Below are 26,771 nucleotides of genomic sequence, written 5' to 3' on the forward strand. Positions count from 1 at the left end.
TGTGTTAAACAGCTTTAATCGCGGTCATTGTGGCTTCTCGGCACAGTAAGAAATATTGCACATGATCAACATGTTTTGTTCTGGGGATGGGGACAAGGGTAGGGGGAATCACCTTCTTAGAAAGTACAACCCAAGTTGGGAGGGCAGAGGAGTGGGGAGAGAACCCTCCCCATGCCTGTGGCAAAGTGCAGGAGCCCCCACCCCCAAACTAACCTGAGTCCAGCCCCTCTGGGGAAAAAAGGGGTACATGAACTCCCCCTACTCCACAGGCTCCTCCCTCTGGCCCAAGGCCCTCACTTCTCTCTGCTTGCAGCCCTCACATGAGCCATTTTGCATAAAGTACAAGTGAAAAGATCTGAAGGTAACACACTCCAGGTTATTATGTACAGGGGCTCAGTGAAGGGAGACTGTGCCCCTGCTTCCCTCAGCTGCCCCCCATTACTGGGAGAGAGCTGCAGGGGGATGGGGACACACAGAGGAGCAGGCCTCATTCTGCCCCAAACTAGAAAGGACGAAATGGCTTTACTGGGGAGGAGGTAACCATCCTACCCCCCTATTCCTGCCATCTACATATTGTCCATTCCTGAGGGGGGGGTACTGTTGTTCCTGGGATCTTTTCAGGGGGCCCTCACCTGCCTGTGGCAGTTGTGGAGGGACCAGGGGGAGGGGAGGAGGGCTGGGGGGCGCCCTCCCAGGCAGGCTGTCCAGGCCCTGGCTCTGGGGGTGGAGGCAGTGGCGGGGCAGCCTGGGCCGTGCCAGAGTCCGAGCCAGGTGAGGTGGCGTCAGGGCCCCCAACAGGACTGGGAGTGGGAACAGGGGCAGCAGTGGTGCCAGTGGGGGGCGGTCCGGGAAGAGGGACCTCAGCTCCAGGGGGCTGCTCTGTGGGAGTGGCGGCCTGCATGATCTTCTGGCGCACCTCACGGATCTTCAACTGCAGACAGACCTTGGAGGGGAAGATGTCTGCGTAGCGGGCCTGGAAGGCTGCTGTGGCCTGGGCTGGGGACAGAAGGACAGTGGGGGAAGGGAGGATGAGACAAGCAGGCAGATCCTTTCCACATGCCCCCCAAGACTCCAAGACATGCTCACCTGATGGGAAGAAGCCATGGTCCTGGAAGAGTTGCATGACCAGGGCGCGGCGCTGGTCCAGGGTACGCCGCAGTGATGAGTATGGCACTTTCTCGTATTCCAGCTCCCCGAGCACATCCTCAGCTTCTGTACCTGGGAGCAGGGCAAGGAGCACGATGAAGGCTCCTACAGAAGCCTAGCCATCCCACACCCACACCACTGTCTGAGTGTCTACCCAGCAGCCCTCACTGAATTCAATTTCACAGCAGGGTTCGAAGAGGAGGCCTGCCAAAGGTCATGTGGCAGCTTAAGGGCCTATTGGAGTCTGGAGCCCACCCTTGACCTGTTGTTCTCTCAGTGACACCCACCTCTACCCTATTCCTGAGATCCCACCCCCTTGCAGGCCCTGGGTTCCCTACAAGTCTACCAGTTAGGCACCAGCACCTGTGCGGTCAAAGGTGAAGATATCCCCCTCGCACTTGGCACTCTTGGGAGTATTGGGCTCCGAGCTGCAGCTGGAGCGTCTCCTCATCTTACGCTTGGGTGAGGTGGGGTCCTCAGGGGCTGAGTCCAGGTCTGGTGAAAAGGAGGAGGATAAGGGGAGGCAGCCCCAGTCTGTTCCCCACCTACCCTAGGGACCCCCCTTACCTACCAGTGGAGTTCTTCCTTTTCTTACGATAGGAGCCCAAGATGGCCCTGGGCGAGGTGGCCAGAGACTGCAGGGTGGGTGAGGGCAATACCTCCTCAGGCCGAAACTCAGGTAGCTCAGCAAAGCGTTCTTCGAAGTCTACTTCTGACAGGACCCTGCTGGAGAGCAGTCAGAGTCACCTCCCCTGCCCGACTTGCAGCCACCCTCTCTCCCACCAACCCCATAGGCAACACCACAGCCCCCAGCCCATGCTCACTTGTCCACAGAGTCAAAGGTCTTCTTCAGGGGTGGGGGCCGCACCTTCACCTTCTTGCCGGTACCAGCCACCTCCTTGCGCTCAGGGGTGTCTCCGGCTGCCCTGCCACTATTGCCCTCACTGCTGCCGCCGCTGCTGCTACCAGGGGCTGGGGCTGGAGCTGGGGCCAGAGCTGGGGCTGGGGCCGGAGCTGGGCTGGGAGGGGTGGGAGGCTCCCCTCGACTCTCCAGGCCCAGTCCAGGGACGCGCCAATCTGAAGACGAGCTGGGGAATTTGCTGGCCTGGGGTGAGGATGGCAAGAAGATGGAGGACAATGGGTTCAGAATCGCTCAGGCAAAACCCAGAAATACAAAGAGGTGGGGGCTGATTGCCTGATACAGTCTTGGAAAAGGCCTAGTCACACGGTTGAGCAGGAGGGACAAGGGTATGGCTCAGACATGCATACAGGGAAGAGGGCAGGACAGGAAGGCAGACAGTGGGCTAAGGGACAGAGCCCAGCAGCAATGGGAGCCTCTAGGCCTGTTGGGCACTCACCATGGTCTCAGGGCCCTTGGTGCTGGTCCGTTCCTCAGCAGGTGGGAGTGGTGGGGGGCTGCTCCTAGCAGTGGGAGCCCATGTCTCTGAGGGAGGTGGAGGAGCTGGCGCTGTAGGCTGTCCCTCAAGGTCAGACTCAGGGGCAGCAGGCTCACGAGCTGAGCCAGGATCCAAGGGCTGCCGGGGTGCAGGGCCAGGCCGCCCAGGGGCACCTGCCTCAAAGGAGCCCACAGGAATGCTGGCGATGGCTGCCTTCACTTTCTGGGGGGCTTTGGGGGTGGGCCTCTGGGCCTTGGGAGCCACTAAGCTGTAAGTCATGGAGCCTGCTGGTGGGGAGAAGAGCATTTGCTGAGCCAGGTCTGACCCATTCCCTGTGTTCCCGAACTCACCTTACCCTGAGTTGTCCCAATACCCACCTGTGGAGCTAGGGAAAGGACTAGTAGGGGTGGCAGTGGCAGTGGCAGTGGGAGGAGCCGGTGGGCCCTTGGGCAGGATTGGAGCAGTAGGTGGGGTGGTACTGGTGGCCACAGTGTAGACCAGGCCTGGGGTGGCCTGGGGTGGCTGGGCCAGGGGTGCTGATGAGGTGGGTACTGGGCTGCCAGGGTAAAATGCTGTGATGACGGGAGCTCCAGGGGCAGCACAGGTGGGAGGCAGCTGGGGGCTGGGCACGGGTGACACGCCCACCTGGCCAGGAGCCAACAGTGGTGTCTGGCCTGCAGAGAGGAAAACAGAGGAGAGGCAGGAGCCTGAGCTAGAGCCTAAACCCCTTCAGCCCCATCCTGGATCCCAGGCACTGCCTGCCAGGTTGCCCCTCACCTGAAAGCAGGGGCTGCACAAAGGCAGGGCCGCTGGGCCCTAGTGAGGTGAAGCCTAGAGCTACCGAGCTCGTGGGGCCGTATGAGGTGACTGTTCCAGCCTGGCTGGATGCTGAGCTGGTGCCCAGAGGCAGTGCATGCCCGCCCGCTGACTGCACATAGGTGATTCTGCCACAAGAAGAACAGGGGAGTGAAGTGAATTGGCCCCGCCCCACACACCCCCTCCCCTGAGCTGGCCTCTGGGTAAGGGCTCAACTGCCATTACCTGGTGGAAGAGGGCAGCAGGACCTTCTGAGGCTGTGAGGTGGGACCAGAGATCGTGGCTGGACTGAGGGGTGGAACCAGGCTGCTGGGTGTGCTCACAGGCACCGGAGTCAGCTGGATGATCTGTGGGCAAGAGTACCCACGAGCTGCAGTGAGTGGAGGACCCAGAGTGGGATGGGGGAGGACCAAGGCCTAGGAGGGTGGGTCTCAACCAGGACAGAGAGCACAAAACTTGGGATTGGAACAAAGGAAAAGAAGACAGCAAGAGATAGGGGGAAAAAATAAAAATACAGAATACAAAAAATTAAAAACCAATAAAAATTTTTTTAAATTATTTTTTTTATATCCGGGAAAAAACAGGTAGGGACACAGAAAAGGGACAAGTTGCAGACACCAAGGCTAGAATCAAGATGCACAGAGACATTAAGGAGATGGTAAGACACTATCAAGGACAGACAAGAGAGAGAAAAGAGGCCAAAAGAAAGGCAGACAGAAACCCTAGGACATGGACACCAATACCGAGGAGGAGAGGAAAGAGGGACAAGATGCCCTTACCTTGCTGGGTGGCTGGGCGCCATTCTGCACAGGTACTGAGAAGGGGGGGCTCACCAAGGGCAGCGGCTGACCAGCCCCTCCACCACGTACTGACATGCTAGGGGTGGCCAGAGGCACTAGCACTTTCCCAGGTAACAGCTGGGCTGAGCCACCCGGGGGCGGGGCCTGCACAGGAGAAACCGACTGGGCTGCAAGAGGCAAGACAGGAGATTAAAGGGAGCCGAATAAGGCTGTGGCCCCGCTACTTGTGCTGCCCGGCCCAGGCCTCACCTTTGGGGGGGCGGGGCAGAGGGTACAGACTGCAGGATGGGGATGCCAGGAGTGGGTGCAGTGGCAGCCAGGACTTTGCCGTTGGTGGAGGTGCCCGGTGGGAGGGTGAAACGGATGCTGGTGGTGGGTGCTGGGCCGCTGGGAGCCGCTGCCTTGGTCCCAGGGGCTGGCGCTGGGGCAGGCGCCACTTGCAGCTGCTGGGGCAGCGTGGGCAGGATGTACTGAACCTGAGTGATTCCCCCAGCCTTGCCCAGGGCACTTGGCTGCAGAATACCCAGGGGCACTGGCCCATTAGGACCACTCCCAGCACCTGCTCCTGAGCCCGTAGTGGCCCCACTGCCAGGAGCTCCCTGGGCAATGAACTGGACAGCAGGAGGTGCAGGAGCCCCATAGCCTGGGGTGCCCACCAGCAGGTTGGTGACAGTGGCAGGAGCCTTCCCCACAGTGCCCAGTAGGGGCCCAGTCACCAGATGTGGGGCTGGTGAGGTGGCTGTTGCTGACTTCTTGTCTGAATACACTAAACTGACGCCCAGTGGAGAGCCCCCAGGTGCCCGGGACCCAGTGACAGTTTCAGTCCTGGCACCTGCTATGTCATTTGGAGATGCATCCACCCGGCCAGAGGTGGGGAAGGGCTTAGAGGCAATGGGCACAGGAGTGCTGCTGACAGGCCGCACCACGTTGGTGACCATGGTGGCAGCTGGTCGGGACAGGGGGACTGTTGGAGCCCCATAGGCCAGCGATGGGGCTGGGGCTGAGGGCATGCGGGCTCCGCTACCCTCCCTTTCCTCCTTGTTTGGAGGCAGGACCAGTGTCTGCAGGACACTTCCTCCCCCTCCGGGAGGTGCTGCAATAACCGAGGGGCCAGGTGGCTCTAGGCCCCCCACACTTTCAGGCCTCTTGCGCCGGAAGGTGGTAGGATCCGTTGGGAGGAAGCGGGTGGCTTTGGAAGGTGTCGTTGGGCCCCCAGGGGGTGGGGGCCGTAGTGGGCCTGCTGTGCTGCCCTGACCTGACTCTTGGGCCTTGAAGGTCCCTGAGCCCAATGAGAAGGAGGTGGCTGCTGAGGCTGAGGAGGATGCTGGCGAGGATGAGGAAGATGGGGTGGGCCCATAGCCTTTGCCGAAGGCTGCAGGTGGATCCGGGGGCCCTGGGGGCTCAGGGTCCAGCGATGGACGGCAGTGGGTAAAGGAAGAACGGATCACAGGCGAGAACACCTTCCTGCCATAGCTCTGGGTGGAAGGAGAAGTGACATAACTGTGTCAGGGAGCCTGGATACCCAACCCCAGCCAGGCCATCAAAAGGCTTCAATTCATCCAGACTGTGACACAATTCCCCATAGGCCAAACAGCTTCCCTCTCCAGGCCCTCTACTAACACACAGGCCAAGCTATCCTCACTGCTGCAGTTGAGTGGAACCAGACAGCACCGAGTCCCAAGCTCTCACCTTGCTGCCCTCTGGGTCTTCCCCAGAGCTATCTCCACTCTCGCTGTCAGTTACCCGCTCCTTGCACTTGAGGTCAATGTCAGTGGTACTGAAGCCATCATCAGCTGAGGGAGCAGAGGAAACAGTATTGTCAAAAGGACTGAGTGTAGAGCAGGAAGGGCAGTCTGGAAGCTGGCCTTGCCTCTGGCCTCAGCTCTGCCCCAAGCCAGCAGTGAGTACTGTCCAGAAATGCAGTTCCTTGGCCTTGAGTGTGCCTACCTACCTGACCATGCAGGTAATAGCACCTAACAGTGTGCCCATGGCCTACCTATGCCCGGATCCTCCTGGCTGCCTGTCAAAACAGGGACTGCCCAAGGGAAGGGCTAGGCTTACCCAGAAGGACCTAAACTACACACGCCTGCAACCATGAACAAATATGGAAGGGGAGAAAAAAGAAAGAAGCCCAAGGGCCTGGATATAATCTGTGCCCACTGTCCAAACCTCAGCCTGCTGCCCACTGGCAGGAATCTGGGCCCCTGCCACTGCTCACCAATGACATCATCATCTCCTTCCTCCTCACAGATGACCATGCGTTCCTCATCACTGGTCATGTCCTCACTGGCTGCACGCTGGGAACGAGAGGCTCGGGTGGGCAGCAAGGGAGGGCGCCCACTGGCCGCCAGGGCACCTCCCTCTCCAGGAGCCGCAAAGGGGCCTGGAGCCCCAAATTGTGTAGAAGGTTTTGGGCCAGAGTACGATGCAGGGCCAGACACCATCTGCAGGGCAGGTGCAAGGAAGAGTTCAGCTGGGGCTGTTACCTTGGGCAGCCCTCCCTACCCGTCTCCCTCACTCCCATGGCCTGTACCCCAGACCTGAGTCAGTTCCTGCAGTGCCTGGCTGTCTACTTCTCCTCCATCCAGGCTGTGGACCCCACTGTGGGAGAAGGCTCGGGGCCGGGCCGAACCAGGTCCCCCAACTGTGTGCAGACGTTCTGCCCCACAAGAGCTGCTCCCTGGAGCCTTGGGGTCCGAGCTCAAGAGTGTCTGGGCTGCGACAGACAGAAGCTCAGAGGACACTGGAGAGTGGAAGGGGGAGAGAAGTGCTACAGAGTCAAGAAGCCTCTTACCAGCACCTGGGCAATATTTCTAGGTACTGGGCAAAAGCAGGCTGGAACTCCTAGGCCACCAAGCGGAAAAGAGATGCCACTCACAAGCCCAGCACCTCCTTTCCATTGGTTCCTGCCCTCTGGAGCCCAGAGGGCAGCCCTTCTGAGAGTAAGAAAGCCTGGAGACAGGTCTGTGTGGCACTGGCAAGCTAATAACTGTTGGTCTGCTCCTGCACTGCAAGCCTGCCCTCAGAGTTGTAGGCCCAGACCCACAGGACTGCTCCAGAAAAGCTCCTCAACACCAACACAGCGGGAGGCACACCTCACATCTGCAGTTAGTTGAAGCAGCAGTGAGGGGCCTCCAACTATGGCCTTGGGAGCCAGCCAAGCAGGGCTTTAACTTCTGGGTCTGCCAGTTACTGTTTCCTGGGACTTCAAGCAAGTGGCTTTGCTTCTCTGAGTCTCAGTTTATCCATCTAAAAAATAGGGTATGGTTTTGAGTCTCAGAAATTATACTTCCCATGGTACCTGGTATGTAATAAACGCTCAGTTTAGGGGACAGTTGATAATGAGATTGCCATTTGTAAATTTTATCTGTCTGGACTTTCCTGGATCTTTCACATAAAACAAGTGCTGACTCTTCTGCAGGTAAGGGTCCTCAAATAAAAGTGACAGGACACAGATGAGCTTCTAGGGGTGGGAGCCAGCAAGCAAGAGGGTACCAGAGGCTCTCAAGGGAGGGAGGTGGCAGGACAAGAGAGCCAAGGAGCTCACTAACCTCCAGGGGCAGCAGCAGTACCCGTCTCCGACATGCTCCGCTCCCGAGTCTCCTTGTGCCCTCCTGCCAGCCCCAGGCTCGTGGGCTTGGCCTCTGAGCTGGACTTCTTCCGGTCCTTGTTGCACCACTTCCAGTCTGGGTGGGCCTTAAAGTGGGCCTCTTTTACCTGGCAGGAGAGGACAGGGAGACCCTTAACTCACCCACCCACTAGAGGAAGCTGGGGAGAAGCCAAGAAGAGAAGGCATTACCTGGAAAGCCAGGTCATGGTACTTCTGCTTTTCCTTGGGCCCTAGGGCATACCACCACTCGCCCAGAATCTTGCTGACGGTCCTGTTGTCCTGGTTGGGGTGACGCTGGTGGACCAGGGCCCGGTGCCTCTTGCTGAAGATCATGAAGGCATTCATAGGCCGCCGGATATGGTCCTTCTCCCGCTAGATCGGACAGAGACCCAAGTACAATAGTTAGAACCAAGGAAACAGGCTTGGACAGCCACAAGGTGAGCTGGAGACAGGTGGGGGCAACGCACCTTGTTGGGGCTGCGTCCATCCTTCTCTGACGATGAGTCTCGTTCCTTGGGCAGGGCACTGAGGGACTGAGTCCGGCGTTTTCCAGGTGGCAGAGGCAACTGGATCTCAGGAGACATGATGGAGAGGAAACTGGTGGGAGCGGCAAGGACAGTGAGGACCATGTCTCTGGCCAGGCCACCCCCTCCAGTCTCAGGACTCAGGGCACTCACGCATCATCGTGGTCACTCTCCGTCTCACTATCCAGCCGGGGTTCTCCTGGAGGGCCAGGGGCCTCCTCCTCAGTGGTGGGAGGGGGGCCCTTTCCAGGTTCCACCACCCCCAAAGTGTGGGGGGGTCCAGGCCCTGGGCTCTCAGGGCATGTGGCTCCAGGGGGCCTCCCAGGGTCAACATTCCCTGTCCCACCTGGTGGCTGCTCGTGAGCAACAGCCGCCGACTCAGCAGGTTCTGGGAACAGAGAGGCAGATCAGAGAGCTCATGGGCCCCCTCAACACTGTTCCCCATGCCTTCCCACAGCCCCCCACCCCTCACCTTTGCTCTGGTTGGAGGCCACTGGGTGGCTGGCAGGTTGCTGGGCCTCACTTGGCTGCACGGAAGGGTCTGGCTGGCTGGGGGCCAGGAAGGGGACTAAGGAGTGCCAGGGGAACACAGCGACAGAGCGAGGTTCCACATTCGTCCACACTGTGGGAAGGAGCCAGATGAGCTCTGCAGCAGGAGAGCTTGGCCTTGACCCTCAACCCAAGCTTTTCTCCACCCTGGACAAGGAAGCTCCACCTCACATTTACACTCCTTTCTCCTAGCCCTGAATCTTTTGACATCATGCATGCAACATCACTCAGAAAAAAAACTCCTGCCTGAAAGATTTCTAAGGTTTATAAAATTGAAAACAGAAGCAGGGAAGGAAAAGAGTCCTCACATCCCACTCCCTCCCTGACTTCTACCAGGGACCAAGCCAGAGGAATGACTGGCTCCTATCACAAACCAGGCCATGACAGACTGCCATCCTACACTCCTAAGGCCCTAAGACCTCAGCAGGCCTGGAGACCCTCCCCCAGCCATGGCATGTTGCCAGCACCCATGCTACCATCTGACATAGACTCTTACCTTGGCCTCACACTCCCTTTCTCTTTCCTGGGGCATATGGCCCTGTCTCCTCTCTCCTCCATTACCAATAGGGCATAGGGTCTTGAGTCTATCCCTCTGCCTCCCTCCCCCTAACACAGGCCCTAGAGAGCCAGACCTGCCCTTCCTGGGCTGGGCACAGGTGGCTACAACAGCTTTCCCCTTACCCCTAAAGAGAATCTACTGCCTATGAAGAGACCTCCCACCCTCCCTCCCTCTAAAACCCCAAGCTCATCTTTAGAGCATGGCCCATCCCCCAAGCCCAGAAAGAGAAGAGGGTGTGGTAAACCTCCTTGGAAGAAAAGGCACAGACAATGGGGCAGATGAGAGAACTATTATAAGTCTCTGCCCAGGGAAGGCAAGAATGCCAGGTGTTTCCTTGAGAATACACACAGGAAGGCACTTCCCTCACCAGGGGCCAGTCCCAGAGGTCCCACCTTCAGCCCCAGGAGCTGGGTAACTGGCCTGACTCCTGGGGCAGGCGGAGACTAGGAGTGGGCTTCCCTCTCATTGCTGGCTCCCTGAGGGAAGTGGAACCAGCAGCGGAGGCCCCTGCTAGGGGAAGACGATAAAGGGAGAAGGGGAACGCCCTAGCCCCGGTCTCCATCATTCCAGGCCTTCCCCTGACCCAGACCACTCTAACCTGGAGTGACCACCCATGCCTACAGAAGCCTTGACTAAGGGTGCCCTCGGTGAGGCACTGGCCTCAAGACCTGATTCTGCAAAAAGCTGACAAAAGAGAAAATAGACATCAAGGCAACAGGAGAGGAACAAGGAGGTCAGCACTGAAAGCTACTGAAGATATTATGCAGACCCTATCCCCTACCCCTGGGGACACATAAGCCTTCTAGGCCCTCCAACCCCTAACAGCCCCCAGGGACCTGAACCTGTCCCTCTCTCAAAGATCTTCACAAAGATCTTTCTTACCAGGATCTCTTCATCTGCTGGGTGCAGAAGGGGCCCAGCAGACAATGGGGGAACAGTCTTGTGGTTCTGCCCCTCCTGAACTCGCCCCCAAGTGCACTATCCTCCAGGGTCTTTGGGTCTCTCCCTCTCTCTCTGCAAAGCTCACCACTCCAGCCCAAAACTGTTCTAAGCAAACAGTGCTTCACTCACTTCCCAAGCCCTGTCCTATGCCTACACTACTCAGTCACTGCCCCTTCCCCCTGTCTAGTCTCTAGCAGGTCTCAGGCTGCTCCAGTTCTAATCCATGCTCCCAAGCCAGTTACTCTGCACCTCTCACCCCCAATGACAGCAGACCTGTTTCACCCCATCACTTAAACACTGCGGCTGCCCCAGCTACTCCCCACTCCCATCACTTTGCTACACTCGCACCTGCCGTCACTAACCACTACAGCAGAGCTCAGTAACTTTCCCGTCACCCCTTTACTCGGCCTCTACCATTCTACTGTATGCCCATCACCGTCGCTCTGCACTTAGCACCCCGACACCTTGACCCCTACAGTCTCAGGGCCCAAGAACTACTGACCGAACATTCCGAGGCCACGGGAGGCCGCGCTGGACGAGGGAACCAGGGGCCTGTGGGCTGAGTACATGATCTTGCGCCGGGGGGCCCGGCCGGGGCTCGCGCCTCCTCAGCGGCCGCCGCCGCTCCGCCCGCCGCCGCTCCGGCCCAGGGGCAGCTGGAGGCCGTCGCCGCATGCCCCCCCCCCCCTCGGCCGCCCCCCTCCGGCCTCCCCACACGGGGGTCTCCGCCGGGAGCGCCTGCGCACAACGCCGACTGCCTCCCGCCGCCCGGGGGGCGGGGGAGGTCAGAGCGCTCCGGCCCCGCCCCGCCCCCCGGCGCGCGCGGGGGCCGTCACGGGGCGCGCGGCACCGGGGCCATCGGCGCCGCCCCCTCCCTTTCCCTCCTCAAGCACCGAACCCGGCGGGGCGGGGCGCGGGTGCGCGTGCGCGGCCCCCTCCCTTTCCCCGCTCCCTGGTTTGCTTGCTCCCTCCCTCCCTCGCAGCTCCGGCGGGTAACGGCTCTAGCCCCGCGCGCCCCGGCTGCCAGCACCGCCGCCCCGCCTTTCCGAGTCCCCGGCCCGCGACTCGGCGTTGGGTCGACCTCCGGCTCGACAGACGGACCAGCGTGTGTGCGCTCGTGCGCTCCGAACGAGCCCCGCGCCGAACCACCGCCGCCTCCCCGCCCCGCCACTACTACGCGCTCCCCTCCCCCTGCCGCCGCACCTCCCCCCCGCCCTTTCCCCGCTTCCCCCGCGGCTTTCCGCGCAAGCCCGGCCCCCCGCGCGGGAGCCTATTGGCTGCCGCCGCCGCGCGCGGGTCAGGCCCCGCCGCGTCCGCCCCCATTGGCCGCCCCGGGGGAACGTCAGTCATATGCAAATAAGGGAAGGGCGGGGCGGGCTCCGGTTGGCCTCAAGCCGCCCGGGGGCCGGACCGCGGAAGGAGGGAGGCAGGACGAGCGCACTGCAGTAAAGGCGCCGAGCCAGGGGGCGGTTCCGAGCGCCGTTGCAGAGGCCCGGGGCTTGTGTGTGGTGTGTGTGTGTGTGTGTGTGTGTGTGTGTGTGTGTGTGTCTAGTCCACGCGAGGAACACGCTCACGTGCGCTCGGCCCACCGGTCTCGCAGGGCAGATGAACTGCGTGTAGGGTTAGAGGAGCCACCCTGAGCCCTCACCAACTCACGCCAGCACACACACACCCCTCATAGACAGACTTTCCTGCCACACCCTTTATTTCATACACACCCCACGTTCACATGTACCCTCGATATTACACTCACTGTCACACACGAAGTCACAAATCTCGAACACCTGCTCACATATACTTCTCACACTCACGGTTCATATCATACACACTCATTTTCACCCATCCTCTTCACATGACCCCTTTCATACATGTCCTGTCATACATGTTTCACCAACACATATCTTCACCACACATTCACTGAATCATCGTACACACAATATATCAAACAGGCACAGTGATTCTGCACACCCCATCACACATGCCCACATCCCTCCCACACAACCATACAAGCTCTTCTTCACACACTCACACAGTCTTTGAGGTATTCCCATCCCCAACACAGGCTAACTCTCACAAACACCATCATAGTGACCCCACACACCATATAAATGTACCCTGGTGAGCGCTAACTACCTCAATACCCTGGCCTAGCAGGTATACAGAGTGCCACGGCCATTCACACTATGCTTCCTGACACTCAGCAGCCACCCAGAACCCTCTAAATCACAGAACACCACCATGTGATGGCCCCACCATCATAGGCTGAAAGTCACCCCTTGCAAAAAAAAAATGGCCAGGAGGAAGAAAGGAAACTAACACTGAGGCTGATATGTGCTGGAAACTTGTATTCATGATCCTGTTCACTGAATCCTCACAACCACTACAGAGGTACACTGTAGTATGCCCATTGTTCAAATGAGAAAAATGAGGCTCAGAGAAACTGAATGAATTGTGCAAGATCATGCAGCCAGATGGAACAACCCAGTGCTCCAACTGAAGTGCTCTTCCTACTACTGAAAATTTAACCTCAGGGTGGACACGGACACAGACCCCCTGAGATCCAGGAACACGGTTCAACTACAATACCAAGAGACTGGTTAACTACAGAAAGATCAGAGGGCACACACAGAGACACAGGCAAGGGTCTAGGGCCCACAAGGCAGAGATGCAGAGGCCTTGGATCACCCAAGGGGACCCTGGGGTCACACCTGAGCTGATAAATGTTGCATGAGCTCAGATGGACCAAGACTGGGCTCCTTCACAGGTGGGGTGGGAGACTGCAGCAGACAAACCCTTTTCCCAGCCTGCCCCATCCACTGACAGTGCTGAAAGCAAGGAGAGGGGACAAAAACCAGGTAACCAGAACCCAGAGGGGAAAGAGACATCTGTAGCCCTCTGACCCCCAGAGATTGCAGGGCTTGACATTTGACTGTGCGCCTGGAGGGGCCACCAGAGGGACTATTAAGTGACTGCCCCCTCCTCCTTATGCAGCCCCAGACTCAGACCCTCCATTACATCACTGCCCCAGGGACTGCAACGTGAGGCAGAAACCAAGGCTGAAATCAATGTGGCCACTATCTCCCCACCACTGCCCCCTCCTCTCTCTGTGGGTGAGTCACCTATTGGCAAGTTAACCCTTTCCCCACTGCAGTGGAGCCCAGAGACAGAGCTCAGAGGAACCTTGTCCTCTGCCCCCCCACCCCCAACTTCTGTTGGGTGAGAAAAAAAGCTAGGCCTGGCACAGCAGGGAAAGCGGGCCCCACACATCTGGGAGGGTTACACATCTGGTAGAAGACACAGTGCCCACACAGGAGGGATGGGAAGAGGCCCCTTACAGGGTATGGTACAGCCAAGTGGGGGCCCAGCCTGGCAGGGAGGGGCCGGAATCCAGGCAGGAAGGGCCCCCCTGCCTTGGGCACTGGGCCAGCCCTATACTTAGCTTCCATTGTTCAGAGTGGAGGAACCCTGGGTGGGGGTGATTAGCAGTAGAGAAGAGGGAGCAGGCCCTATATCCACACCACCCCATCTCTCCAGCTGGGGCCTCCCTAGTTATAAAATGCTAGGGAAGTTCCCCAAACTAGGGCCCCAGCCCCACCTGAGACCGAGTGGGAACACCATCCTTCTTCACTCAAGGCAGGTACTGGGGAAGAATTATGGTGCAGCCACCCCTTGTACCATGCCATAACCAACTCCACAAAAGGGCTGGTCCTCAACGGCCCCCAAAGCACCACTCTACCCCACCCCAGCCTGGGGACATGAAGCACAGACAAAGACACCAAGTGACACCCAGGGCGGCACAGGCAGAGGCCTGCCCCGAGGCCTGGGGCATAAAGCTGGGGATGCTGACAGAGACAGCTAAACGCTCTGAACTCACGGGCCCTATTTATTGAGCCTGAGAGGCTCCCGCCCCTGCCCCCACCGCCCACGGCGCCCCACCCTGCCTGGGACCCTGCCTTGGCTCACCAACCCAGTGTCCCCAGATCCCCTCATCCACTCCCCACATATACACCCACCCACCCACTCCAGGAGGCGTGGGCGACGGCCAGGGTTGCCTGGGGAACGAGCCCAGGATTGGGCTGGTGCAGCTCGAAAGTGATGGGAGCCTAAAAATAGCGCCAGGGTGAGTCAGTGTGAGTGGAGCTAGGGTAGGCAGGGGGACCAGGAGGGAAAGAGAGGCAGACGAGAGGTGTGGGGGAGGGTCCCCAGGGACTGGGAGATGGGCAGGATAGGACCGAGAGCTGGATGTGGATTTGGGGGTGGGAAGAGGGGATAGTGTACAGGCGCCGGGCCTGGGAGGGCGTCGGCTCGGGATGAGGGAGGTGCCCAGGAGAGGAGGGGGCGCCGCCCTGCATTCTCCTCCCCTCCTCGAGCTCACGAGATTTTCCACTCGCCGGCTGGCCCCCAGCCAGCCCCCGGCGGGCCCCACAAAGCCGCTTTGTGCTGGGAGGGCGGGCGGGCGCCCGGCTAGCCTGACACCCACGCGGGCTGCGGTGGGGCACGGGCCAGCTGGCACCCGAGCTGTCGGGCGGGGAGGGGGGTCCTACCCCAACCCGAGGGCGCTGCTGTGCAGGGGTTAATGGCACAGGAGTTGGGGGGGGGGGGCAGTCTCTGCCAATAGGCGTCAGCAGGCGCGAAGGCGGCCAATAGGAAGAACGAAAGCCCGACGGCGGGGTTGGAGGGGCTACTCCTTGGGGCGCGGGAACTTGTGCCCCGGTTGCCAGCGGGGGCTAGGTGCGGCCCACGAGGGGTGCCCGTCCGGATCCACAAAGCCTCGGGCCACAAGAAACAGGCCCAGAGAGGGGTAGGATCTCTCAGTCAGGAGGAGGCACAGTCGGGGTTTGAACCCAGGTCTGCCTGGCCTCATAGTCTGCTTTTCCGCGGAAAAGGAGAGACGGGGTTCCCTGGCTCAGGCTCCCACGGGGAGCAGGAACAGGGGACAGAGAACGGGGTATGGGCGGAGGAGGGGGCACGGCAGGCTAGGGTCCAGCCGCCTGTGGTGCAGTCGCTGCCGCCGGTGGTAATGGATGCCAGACGCCGTCGGTGCCGCTAATGCGCCTCCCTCCCGGCCACTAATGGAGCCATTAATGCCCCGGCGCCCGGCGCCGGGGTTTCCCGGCCACATACACCCTCCCCCAACCCCAACCGCTGCGCATGCGCGCTCCAGCTGCTCCACAGTCCAGCCGCCAGCCGCCAGTCGCCGCCAGGAGGCAGCCTGACCCCTCACAGCTCTTGTTGGAGACTCTTCCACGAAATCTCCAAGAATCACTCCTGCTACCTCATAAATGCCTCTCCCGGCAAGTCATCTTCTTCTTCCAAGCACAGGTCTCTTTTCGTCCCAGAACAGTCTCCCGGATCATTGGCACCCAGGTGCAACCTTTCCTCTCCCCTGCTCTAAACCCTTTCTTGGTTCTTCAGGGGCTGGCATTCAACCCTGGCCTGACTGGACCTGTCCTGCATGGCACCCTTCGGCCAAGACTAGGCTCTAGTTCAGCTTCAGCCTCAACTAGCCACTCAGAGGTCATGCACTTTCACCCTTCTGGCCTTTGCTCCCATGGCTGCCTTGGCCTGGATCACCCTTCCCTTTCTTTCACTATCCTGAAATCCACTCATTCCTCCTGCTTCAGCTCAAATGTCCCTTCAAATGAGAAGCCTTCCTGAACCCGCCCCTCCCCCCCCCATCACCCTGTGTTGAGCCAGAGTTGTTTCTATCTTCTGGCTCCCCCAGATGCTGTATCTCCCTCTGTAATCCTGTGCCTGCAGCCACATCTGCCTTCGCCACCCACATACCCCAGGACTGCTCAGCCTGGGCCTGGTGGAAGGATGAGGAGGATGAGGTAGTAAGATGGAGTTCACTGTCTGAGCAAAACAAATTCTGGTGCATAGAACTTGGATCTGGATCTGGGGAGCCAGGAGAACCTTGGCCTCTCTCTGGGCCTCATTTTCCCCGTCTGCCCAAGCAGTTTGAGGGCACTGCTTGATCTCTGAGGTCCAACCTTTTGGGGTGGATTACATGTGGGACTCAGTTAAATGGAGCACCAAATGGTGGCACTAAATGTGTTTCCTGAAAGGTGGCAGTGGAGAGGGGACATAGGGTGATCTAGGTTGTGACCTCTAGCAGGTGGGTGGGCACAGGAGCTGCTTTCCTATTGCTTCCCCACAGCCGGATCTCCTAGCTTGGTCTGCACAGCCCCCGCCTTCCTGCCTATCTTGGAAACAGGTGCTTGGATGTAGAGGGGTCTACAGATGGCTCCTGATACCTCTCAGCAGGGTTTGGGGACAGTAGTAGGCAGTTAATTTGTCCCAGGCCTGGACAACCTCCTAACACTAACCAGAAAGGAAGTAGGGGACTTGGTGCTTAGCAACTGTCCACTGACTTCAAGGAACAAAGCACCTGATACACACAGGGTGAGGGTGGGTGGCTAGAATGGAGGCATAAAGTCTGTCTAAAGAATGGGAGGAGGGGCCCTGACTGGTGTGGCTCAATGGGATGGACATCGCCCTGCAAAGTGATTCCCGGTCAGTCAGGGCACATGCTTGGATTACAGGCCAGGTCCTTATTTGGAGGCATGTGAGAGGCAACAGATCGATGTTTTTCTCCCTCTTTCTCCCTCCTTTCCTCTCTCGCTAAAAATAAAATCTTTAAAAAGAGAGAGAGGAGGAAGGGGCTAAGGCTGGTGCAGAGAGACAGGATCTCAAGACCAGGGACCAAAAGAGAAAGAGGATGGGATGAAAGCTCAAACAAGAACTGGTGTCTAAGGAGAAACAGACCAAGAAAGATGTAGAGAGCCAGACTCAGAGACAGACAAGTCCAGAGAGAGAGACTCACGCCCAGAAATGGAAACAGAGCTCTGAAACAGACATAGAAACCCAAGGGAGAGAGACAGATGGGCAGACAAGCCCAGGGAAAGGGGCACTGCCTGTCAATACAGGGAAGCCAGGCTGACCCAGGAAGCTGGAAAAGAGGCTGTGCCATGAATTGAGCTGAGACATCTGGCCTCTTGGGCTGGGGCTGCAGGCCTTGGGGCAGCTTCCTCTCCTGGGCAGCAGGCAAGAAGAGTCACAGGAGGTGGCAATGGCAGCTGGCTGGCCAGACCATGCACAGAATGCAGAGAATGCCTCCCGCGTGCCCCGGCATGTCCCCCAGCGGAAGCAAATGCCTAGTGGGGGGCAGGAGCAGGAAGGCTATCCTGTAGCCCCCTCACACCTGCTGCCCTGAGCCAGAGTCCTACTTGCAATGGACAGGACTACGCCTTCACTATGCCATTGGGCACTTCTGCCCTATTTGGGCCTTCAAAAGAGAAGGCCCCAAGGTGCTACCTCCCAAGGGTTTAGGAAGGCCTCTGGGAGAAGAACAAAAGGCCTGCTGGTTGGGAATCTAAGGGCAGCCTGGATACCTCAGCATGGGTGTTGTCAGAGAGGCGCGGCTCAGAACCGCCAGGACAGGCACTGGACAAGTTCTGACGACCAGGTGGCCTCCAGCAAGAGGCCTCCTCCTCCACTGAACCTCAGGTTTCCCCGACAACAGAGCTGGTAATTCCTACTTCACAGCACTGGGTGGATTCCATGACATGGCCCCATACCTGAGGCTGGGCACATGGTAAATGCTCAATGAAGAGTGGTTATGATTATTTTTTCATCATTATTATTGAGAGTGCTTAAGAGCCTGGGCTGCAGAGCTAGACCACCTGCTTCTTCCTTATCCTAGCTGATGACTTTGGGCAAGTCTTGGGCTGCAATTTCCTCTTCTGTCTGCTGGAAACAATAAGCATCCTGACCTCCTGAGAGATTGTGAGGATTCAGTAAGTAAATACTCGGCACTTACTGAGCAGTGAGCCAGGCACACACATTGAATAGTGCTCAATAAATTATTATTCCTGTAACTTCTGATAGTAAGGAGTTCTGTGATCTAAAGGTCAGACTTGATTCGAGGCTCAGTCCTGTTCCTCCCTGGCTGCATAAACTCAGTCAGGACTCTTGTTCTGTCAGGGCCTCATGCTGCCTTATCTGGAAAACAGTGGCAGGAACCCCTGCTGGGCCTGCCCTGGTAGGCTTCAGGTCACCTGCCTCAGTGCCATCCTTCCCCACACAGCAGCAGTGAAGATAACCTGAGATGACGCTATGAGTCGGACCATGTCTGGGGCTGTAGGTGTGGGGGAGGTAAGGAAGGGTTAGAGTCCTTCTGCTTCAGTTTCTTCATCTACCTAAGGACAGAAGCCCCTGCTATGCCCACTTCTGTAGAATTTTGATCATATCAACTACAGTAATAAATGTAAAAACTTGGAAGTGAGGCAAAAAACCCAGGTCACAACCTCAGTACATGAGCACAGTATGTGGCCTGGCTCCAGGCTGGAGCTCCTTCCTATACTGACCTCTGCCCCAGCGCAAGCCACAGTGGCTCCTTCCTCTCCATCTCCCCACCTCTAGTACAGTCGTGGACAGACAGACTCAAAACCTTCCATGGGTCCCTAGTGCCCTTAGGATCAAGTTCACAAGTCTCATAAGGATGCTATATTATCTGGCCCTTGCTCATCAATACAGTCACACATCTAAGCACTCACCTGCCATCTGCAACCCATCACTGCTGATTTAACTTCCTTCAAATACTTGCTTTTGCCTCAAGCCTTTGCAGAAACTCTTGCCTTTACCTACATGTTTTCCTGCTCACCGTGGCAGGCTCACTTCTGCACACCCTTCAGGCCTCACTTTAGAAGCCCCTAGCCCCTTCTCCAAGAAGTCCTCCCTGACTCCTCACAACCTCCTGGGCTTGCCCTATCCCTGCTGTGACCTCTCCGGACAGTCACTGTCTGGGCACAATTTGAAAGCGGGGCAGTGTCCTCAGCACCAACCAGTACAGGGCCAGGCACAGAGGGAGCACTCAGTAAGCAGTGGGCTCATAAGCAAGAAAAAGATGCTAGGGAAGGGGCTGGTGATGGGTCTGTCACCCTCCCTGGGAGTGACTCTGACAAGGCCCAGCCTGGCCTGGGCCCTTCTCTCTCCAGCACAATCTCAGAAATGCTACTCTCCCCACACCTGGCCTCAGCCCTCTAGCCACAACGGCTCTCCTCAGCTGTGCTCCTTCTGGCTTTGGAGCCTGCCTTCCCACTGGCCTCCCTGGAAGCTCTTCCATCCCATGGATGCTAGTTCCAACTCATACTTCAACTCCTGGCTTAGGCGCCCTGTCCCATGGGCAACCAGACTAGATTCACACCTGGATTCAAAACAAGGCACAGTGTCCTCACACTCCCAGGTCCCTTCCGGGGCAATGACAGCACCTGTGGTGTTTACTGGGTGCCACAGTGAAGGTGAGGGCTCCAGTCCTGGTCTGACCAACTCCTGGCAGAAGGACCTGTTGGAGCCTCAGTCTTCCTGCCTGTAACCAACACTATGGCCCCATGGTCACAGGCCAGCCTGCTTGGGTTTGAAGGTTGGCTCCAGGATTTACTAGCCATGTGACCCTGGGCAAGTCACTAACCTGACCTCAGTTTCCTCTACAGGAGCATAATCAAAGCACCCACCTGTTATGGTTATTGTGAAGACTATAGGAGCTAATATTTGAAAAGGGCTTAGAGCAGGGCCCATAAGTTCAGTGCTACATCATGGGGTGGGTATGAGAGTTTGGCGAGATAACACCCATACATGCTTATCATGGTGACACCCCCACCAGCCCTCCAGACCTGGGAGCTGTCATCATGATTATCCTGTTACCCCATCAGCCCCTCAGGACTGCTTCCATAACTAAGGGACCCTTGAGAGTATGTTCCTAACAGGCGGCCTGTTAACGCCACATTGAGCCTCCCAAGTCCAGTCCCTTGCCTGACACATGAATTCTCACTGGAATATCTGTGCAGGAATGTTCCAGCCTCCTCTTACATCCCTCCCAAGGCAGGAGCCCACCTCTCAAGAGCCAGCTGGAAAGCAACTCTATTCGAAATGAGCCCTCACCCAGCCCATCCACTGCACTCCTTACCTGTTCCAGGCCGGCCCATGATGACTTCCTTCTTGGGGGCAGGATGGCTGGTGTAGCTGCTGGGCACCAGGACGGGCAGCAGGGCAGCAGGTGAGGGGTGGAAGGCCACTGGCTGGAAGGGCGAGGAAGCCAGGCCAAAGGTGGGCATCGGCTGGGCCACAGCAGTTGGCGCGGCTGGAGGCACAGTTATGGGTACGGGGGCTGGCAGAGGTGGGGGCAGGCCAGGCTTCCCACTGGCTACCCCAGGGGGCACTGGGGCCTCTCGACAGCCCCGCCCAGGTCCTGCAGCTCGAGCCTCCACAGCAGTGCCCACCTCTCCAGGGAATTTGGAAGGTAGTGGCACATCAGGGTTGCGAACAATAACAGGTGAGTCCCGTTGCACAGCAGGCACCCTGCGCACAGAGGGTCCAGGATCCGAGGTCAGGCCAGCAGGTGGGGGCAACAGCAGCAACGGTGAGGGCTGGCGGGAGCGGGGAAAGGGCACAGCAGGTGATACAGCCCGGAAGCTGGCTGGTGTAGAGGGTGTAGGTGTGTGGGACACCGAGTCCACGCCAGAATCCAGGCTGTCACTCTTGGGAAAGTCTGGGGCGGCTCCTCCGCCCCCTGAACCAGGGGCTCCCAAGGCCCCTGGGTGGGGCAGCAGTTCTGTCTTCCGCCGCCCAGGGCTGATGGGCACGGTGAAGGTCAGATTGGTCTGGAAGGTGGGTAGGATGCCAGAGGAATGGCGTTCTCGGGGGGCAGGTGGCGGTGGGTGGGGACCCATATCTGGTGGCGTTAGCACGCCTGCCTTAGGGGTGCTAGCGCTCAGGTGGCGACTACGAACAGCAGTACGTTGGATAACTGGCGACGCATTGATGGGGCTGAAGTTGGCGGGACGAAAGCCGAAGAGTGGCGAGGGTGAGGGTGAAGGCGCTGGCGAGAAGGGTGACTGCGTGGAGACCGGGGAGAAGGACGGCGTGCCTGAGCGGGAGCTGCCCAAGGACACCAGCATCACTGCCGCCTCACACTCATCAAACTCAAAGCGTGACAAGTCGGCAGGGGCTACCAGGCGTGGGCGTGAATCTCCGCGGGCCACCACACTGCTGGCCTCACTGTCCCTCGATGTCTCATCACCCCAGTCAAACTCAGTGCTACCCTCCCGAGCTGCCACACCAGCAGGCCGCCCGGCCCCACCTGGGCCACTGTCCGCCAGGCCCTCCATTTCCTTGGTTCGCATGGATAGGTGGCGAGAGCAGTAGCCCCGCCGCTGAGACTCCTTCATGCAGCCGTCCCGTGAGCACAGCCGCCGCCACTGCTTGCCATTGAATTTCTTGCGGATTCCATTAGGCGTGCAGACCACATCGCCCTTCTTATACTTCTGCTGGGCGGCTGTCAGTGGAGTGCGGGCACGGGTGGCCGGAGCAGCGCCCTTCTCCAGAGAGGCCACACTGCTGCTACGGCTGCCGCCCTGGCTCCCCTCCTGGCAAGGTGAAGGCTGCTCACCAGGGCGGCCTGGGCCTGCAAAGGCTGGGGACTTGGGTGGTGGAGAAAGAAGCTGGGGTGGGGGTAGTGGGAGGAGGGCAGGGGTGCCCAGGGCTGGTGGGTGCTTCTCTTCACCCTCCTCACAAGTCCCCAGGTTGCCACCAAAGCTGATCTTGGAGACCTCAGCATCTTCAGGCTGCTTGGAGTCCAGGGCAGCAGGGCAGGATGGCAGGGTAGCCCCTGGTTCAGCCGGCTCCTCCTCAGGGCCCATGGGGGGCTTCCTCGACAGGGCCTCAGGTTCCCAGAGGGGCCTAAGCAGGCGCAGGCTGGAGCGGGCCACCCATATGGCCTCCTCAGGCTCACGATGTGATGGCTGTGACAGTTGTGGGAGGGTGGCTGGTGGGCCCACCTGGGAACCTAGGCCAGGACTGAGGCGAACTTTATATGCCGCTGGCTTAGTAGCCACCTCCACAACCACACCCTCACGGTAGACAGCTGTACCAGGCTCCACACAGGTACAGACAGCCGTGCCCACCACTAGCGCACCTGGTGGCGGCGTGGCATCCAAAACCACATCGACACCACTGCCAGGTGCCCCTTCATAGAAAGTCAGGGCCCGGTCCCCAGGGAACTGCACGCCCAAGTCCTGGCTTCGGCGTACCTGACGCACCACAGCCGGCAGGAACAGGCCATCCCCACGCCGAGCCAGCACCCGCTGGGACCGCAGTTGCCGCAGGTCATAGCTGCCACTGGTGCCAGCTGGGGGCCAGGAGCCTGGCCCACAACCTTCAGTGGGCTCATCCTCCAGGTCAGCTGAATGCTCACTGGCTGTGTCAGTGGAGGAGGAGCGGGCAGAGGTGAGTGGCCGTGGAGGAACACCCAGGGCACCGGCATCCTCAGGGGTCCCTGCTGGCTCATCTGGGGTCCCAGCTGCTCCACCACTGCCACTGCCAGCCCCATGTTCTTCCACATACTTCTTCTTGGGTGCTCGCGACTTGAACGTAGCTGTCTTCCGGCTGAGGGGGGGCTCCCAACGACCTGTCTCACCCTCTGCCTTGGGGTCCTCAGCAGGGCCTGGGACTGGGTCATCAGGGTGCAGCTCCGGGGGGAGCCCCTCAACCCCTGAGCCCTGCTGGGTCTCCTCCTCCTCCTCACACTCCTCAGCCTCTTCTGGGCCCAGCTGCTGTTGTACCTCGTCATCCTCTTCCTCTGGCTTGTCACCCTCCCCAACCCCTCGCCTCCTCAGGGCTTTGGCCCTGGTAGCTGGTGGGGACTTGCCTCCACTGCCAGGACCTGGGAGGCCAGTGCATGCCTTCTTCATTGGCTTCATCTTTTCTCCACCTGCAGGGTGGAAGGCAGACAGTGGTCATCAGGAGCAACTCAGGAATCCCTCAGACTCGGCGCCCCCAAGAGTTTCCACTTGCAGAGGCCCCTGCCTCCATGATCCCTGAGGCCTCCTTCCTAGCTATCCCCAAGTCATAATGGACCCCTGGCCAGCACCCAGACACAGAGTGGCACCCATGTTCCCTGAGCTGTTCACCGTGGCTCCTCAGGGACACCCGCATACACCTGCTCCCTCTGCAGATAACACAGCATGCACAGGCACACACTCTGACTGCCCCAAGGGAATGCAAGAAACAGGAACGGTTCACACGAATGGACCACTCACTCTGTGCCACTCCTGGGCTGAACTTGCCTTTATTAACCCACTTTATCCTCACAATGGCCCTAAGAGGTAAAGGCTACTAACAACCCCATTTCACACTTGAGGTAACTAAGGCACAGAGAGATCACCCAACTCGTCCAAATTCATCTAGCTATAAAACAGAGCTAGGTTCTAAACCCTGACAACCTGGCTCCAGAGTCTGTCCTCCTAACCATCTCAGTGTGCCGCCTGTCACATGATCCAGAGGGCATGCTTCCTTGCACTGTCACCGGCCAGGGAGCACACGCACTCACACACACACATGCACAAGCACAGGCACAGTCACAGAAAGGAAGGTGACTGGGCTGTGATGTGAGCCTCTTTCCACCTCCCCCCCGCCCTACCCCTCTGAGCAGCCTGGTATGTCCCGGCATTGTGGGATGAAGTGAGCAGCTGAGAGTCCCGAGGAATGGCTGCCCAGTCTGTTCTGTACCCTGGGACTGCCAGGTGGAGCCATCTCTCCAGATCCTGGCACAGAGCAGGCAGGGGCACGTCTGGGGCAAGAGCTCCTACCAAGCACTACCATGGGGCTGCGCATGAGCACACACACAAACACACACACAGACACACGTCATCACACAGTGGGACACAGAGCTACACCTCAGGGTTTCGCTGTCCCACTGGATGGGAGCCTGCTCCTTCCCACATAGCACCCAGCGTGATACCCACAAGCCCAGCCCCCTCTTTTGGCCTACCTGCATCCCTACCCTCGCTGGGCTGGCTGGGCTAGCTAGCTCTGGCAAGGTGGCTAAGCCAGCCAGGTCCCCCTGGCCCCAAAATGTGTCCCCTGACTCCGGGGGGCGGGGGTAAGTGGGAGAAGGTCAAAGAAAGCAGGACAAGCCCAGCAGGCCAACCTCACCCACTTCCTGAACAGTCATTACTGCCCGCCCCCTTTCAAGCTGCCCTGAGAAAAGAAAAGGGAAAAAACTTTACTCTCAAGTGACTAAGAGAACCTGAAAAGCTGAAAGGGGGCCTCTGGGGAAGTGGGGTTTAGAAGGAACCCAGCACCATAAACCAAACATAATCAAAGGCACCCCTGACTCAAGTCTTTAGGAACTTCTGACCTCATACTTGAGGCCTGCTGCTCCTGTGGACCCTGTAGTTCCAGGCTGTCTCTTCCCTGGGCCAATCCTGCAGTCCTCACAGGCAGAGCCTGGAGAAGCCAGGTTTTCTCACATTGAGGAAAGCACCCAACTGCCCAAGAGTTGGGCAGCCACCTCCACCTTCTGCCCACTGACCTGCTGTACCACCAACTTGGGGATTGAAATCCAGCCCCAGCCTTGCCCAAACACAAACCTCTGCATACTCGATCTGGGCCTACAACAGCACTGCCTAGTACCCCTGGACCCTGCTGCCTTGCCCAACCTCTCCACCCCAGAAGTCAAGCCTCTTTCTTTCCCCTGGGGCCTACTCTCTTCCTGTCCACTCCTCTCTGGATAACTCCCACCCTTGGCCCTCACCAGCACCTCCCACCACCACCTACCCCAGAATCTGAGCACTAACTCCTGAAGCCCAGGCCAGCACAGGCCCTGGCTCTTCAGGGTCTCTCTCATGCCCTCTGCTCCCATCAGCCCTCCTGGCACCAGCTTCTCTGCCATTCTCTCTCCCATCCTGTCACCACCTCTATGTCTACCTCTCTCCTCACAAGCCCCTAGGCCCCGTCCTTAGTCACCCCCCACCTTGCCATCTTCATCTGTCTGTCACTTCTTCCTTCCAGTCACTCTCCTGTCAGCCATCTCTGGACCTGCCACCTTCTCTCCCCATCACCTCTCCTTGTCATCCCCTCCAACTCTGTCCCCTCCTTCTCCCTGTCACCCTGATCCAGTCCTGTCACCCCTCCATTCCTGTTACCCATTCTCTGCTCACCACCCTCTCCTCTTTTCTGTCCTGCCTCCTACCCACCACTTTCTCCACTCTGTCCTTCCTCCCCACCATCCCACCCACCTTTTTTCCCCTGTACACCCCCTCCTTGTTACTGCCACCTGTCCCCTCTCGGCCCCCAGCACCCCAAACACCCCCGGCCCAAGTCAGCCCTGGACCCGCCCCTCACCTTGGGCTCCGCAGGGTTTCGGGGCGGGGGGCCGTGCCCCCGGCTCGGTCCGGTCCGGTCCCTCCCCGCCCCCCCTTCAGCTCTCCCTCTCGATTCTCCCTTTTTTTTTACTCCAACACACAAAATGGTGAATGGACCTGCAACAGCTGGAGCAGCCAGCCAATGAGCGGCCACAACCCCGCTGACCGGCGCCGTCCTACACCAATAGATATTCGCAGCCTGGCCAGCTCCACCTCTCGACAACGAGCGACGCTTCCCAAGACCAATCGCGCCCACACGGCAGCGCTAGAGGGCGGAGCCAAAGCCCAAGACCGGCCTCCCTCTGGGACCGACACCAACCTGAGCCTACGACTGCCTAATAGGCCTAAAGCCCTGCCCACAACAAGTGATGGACACCAGCATTGAACAATTAAAAGCCGTCCTAGTGCCGACTGACGAATACAGTACCCAGTCGCCTTGCAATCTAAGCCGGAACCCAGCCCCTCTTAAGGACAGTAGCCAATGAACTGCAAGAAGGAGGGGCCAGTGGACGGGCTCTCCAATGAGCAGGCTTAGAAGGCGTGGCCTGAGCATTTGTTGACCGGCTCGTCGCAATTCCTGATGGGAATGGTAGTCTTCTTACGTCTCTGGCGCATAGTCGACAGTAAAAGGCAGACTACAACTCCCATATGACAGAGTGCCTGAAGCACCAAAGAACCCAGGGGAAGAGAAAAAGTCGCAAAGGGCAGTTTTTCGTGATTCTCACTGGACGCCAGGAGCATCTTAGACCCGGGGCCCTGACTCACCCGGATTGCCGGCTCTGGCGTCGCTGGTGGCTCCTCTCAGCAGCGGCGGTAGCTGCACGAGGGGGAGGTGCGAAGAACAGCCAACCGCCACCCGCAAGCCCTGCAACCAATCAGCAGTGGCCGGGGCGGTGCAATGACCTCACCGGGTTCTACTCTCTTGCCCCTCCCCCACGGGTTGTTGCTGGTGGTAGTCGGGTGTAGGGAAGTTTGGGGTGGGGGGAGGTAAGGAGAAAGAGTGATGTCACCTTTCTCCCGCTTGATTGGCTATTGGTTGGCGGGACTATGACCAATCAACAGCCTCAGAAAGTCTGGCGCGGCCCCGCAGAAAGCCCTGTTGCCACCGGGAGGGGAGAGAGCGTATGTGTGTTAGGCGGCGCGCACTGCCGTGTAGTGAACGCACGCGGCCTGGGACTTGGGGCTCCCGGGGACAAGTTCCCTCCAAGACTTCGACATTTAAGGG

General features: G+C 58.8%; 3 protein-coding genes across 11 annotated transcripts in view; all 3 read right to left on the reverse strand.

Moving 5' to 3' along the window:
• CIC (capicua transcriptional repressor) lies at positions 1–26,421 on the reverse strand. Of its 9 annotated transcripts, none has more exons than XR_004900186.1 (21): positions 26,312–26,421; positions 20,311–23,112; positions 8,766–8,915; positions 8,447–8,681; positions 8,237–8,366; positions 7,959–8,141; positions 7,711–7,876; positions 6,700–6,902; positions 6,378–6,603; positions 5,849–5,952; positions 4,409–5,634; positions 4,139–4,326; positions 3,585–3,706; positions 3,321–3,487; positions 2,921–3,217; positions 2,505–2,827; positions 1,971–2,251; positions 1,718–1,872; positions 1,510–1,641; positions 1,087–1,218; positions 1–996 (listed from the first exon to the last, which is right to left on the reverse strand). XR_004900186.1 is itself a non-coding variant. In XM_036012812.1 (21 exons), the coding sequence occupies exons 2-21, from the start codon at positions 23,099–23,101 to the stop codon at positions 629–631; spliced, it is 6,570 nt and encodes a 2,189-aa protein (XP_035868705.1). In that variant the 5' UTR covers positions 23,102–23,112; positions 25,527–25,651; the 3' UTR covers positions 1–628. The 9 variants fall into 9 exon arrangements, 5 of the variants coding, with proteins under 5 accessions (XP_035868705.1, XP_035868703.1, XP_035868704.1 ...); XR_004900187.1 differs by having other exon boundaries at positions 1,718–1,869; positions 2,505–2,830; XR_004900185.1 differs by lacking the exon at positions 26,312–26,421 and adding an exon at positions 25,527–25,652 and having other exon boundaries at positions 2,505–2,830.
• The window catches only part of LOC118497666 (carcinoembryonic antigen-related cell adhesion molecule 21-like), an 834,765-nt gene that overhangs the window by 340,868 nt on the left and 467,126 nt on the right, over positions 1–26,771 (reverse strand). The window lies entirely within an intron of this gene.
• LOC118497667 (carcinoembryonic antigen-related cell adhesion molecule 1-like) overlaps positions 1–26,771 on the reverse strand; it is a 746,496-nt gene that overhangs the window by 335,673 nt on the left and 384,052 nt on the right. The gene's annotated exons all lie outside the window — the stretch shown is intronic.

This window comes from Phyllostomus discolor, chromosome 12 (genome assembly GCF_004126475.2).
Source record: "Phyllostomus discolor isolate MPI-MPIP mPhyDis1 chromosome 12, mPhyDis1.pri.v3, whole genome shotgun sequence".
Lineage (NCBI taxonomy): Eukaryota > Metazoa > Chordata > Mammalia > Chiroptera > Phyllostomidae > Phyllostomus > Phyllostomus discolor.

Excerpts from the sequence above, each read along its gene's own strand:
- CIC (XM_036012809.1), bottom strand. The coding sequence starts at position 23,101 with ATGAAGCCAATGAAGAAGGCATGCACTGGCCTCCCAGGTCCTGGCAGT. Across the intron at positions 5,953-6,377 it reads AGGAGATGATGATGTCATTG|CTGATGATGGCTTCAGTACC; the intron begins GTGAGCAGTGGC and ends CTGCTCCCTCAG. Across the intron at positions 2,252-2,504 it reads CCAAGGGCCCTGAGACCATG|GCCAGCAAATTCCCCAGCTC; the intron begins GTGAGTGCCCAA and ends TCCTCACCCCAG.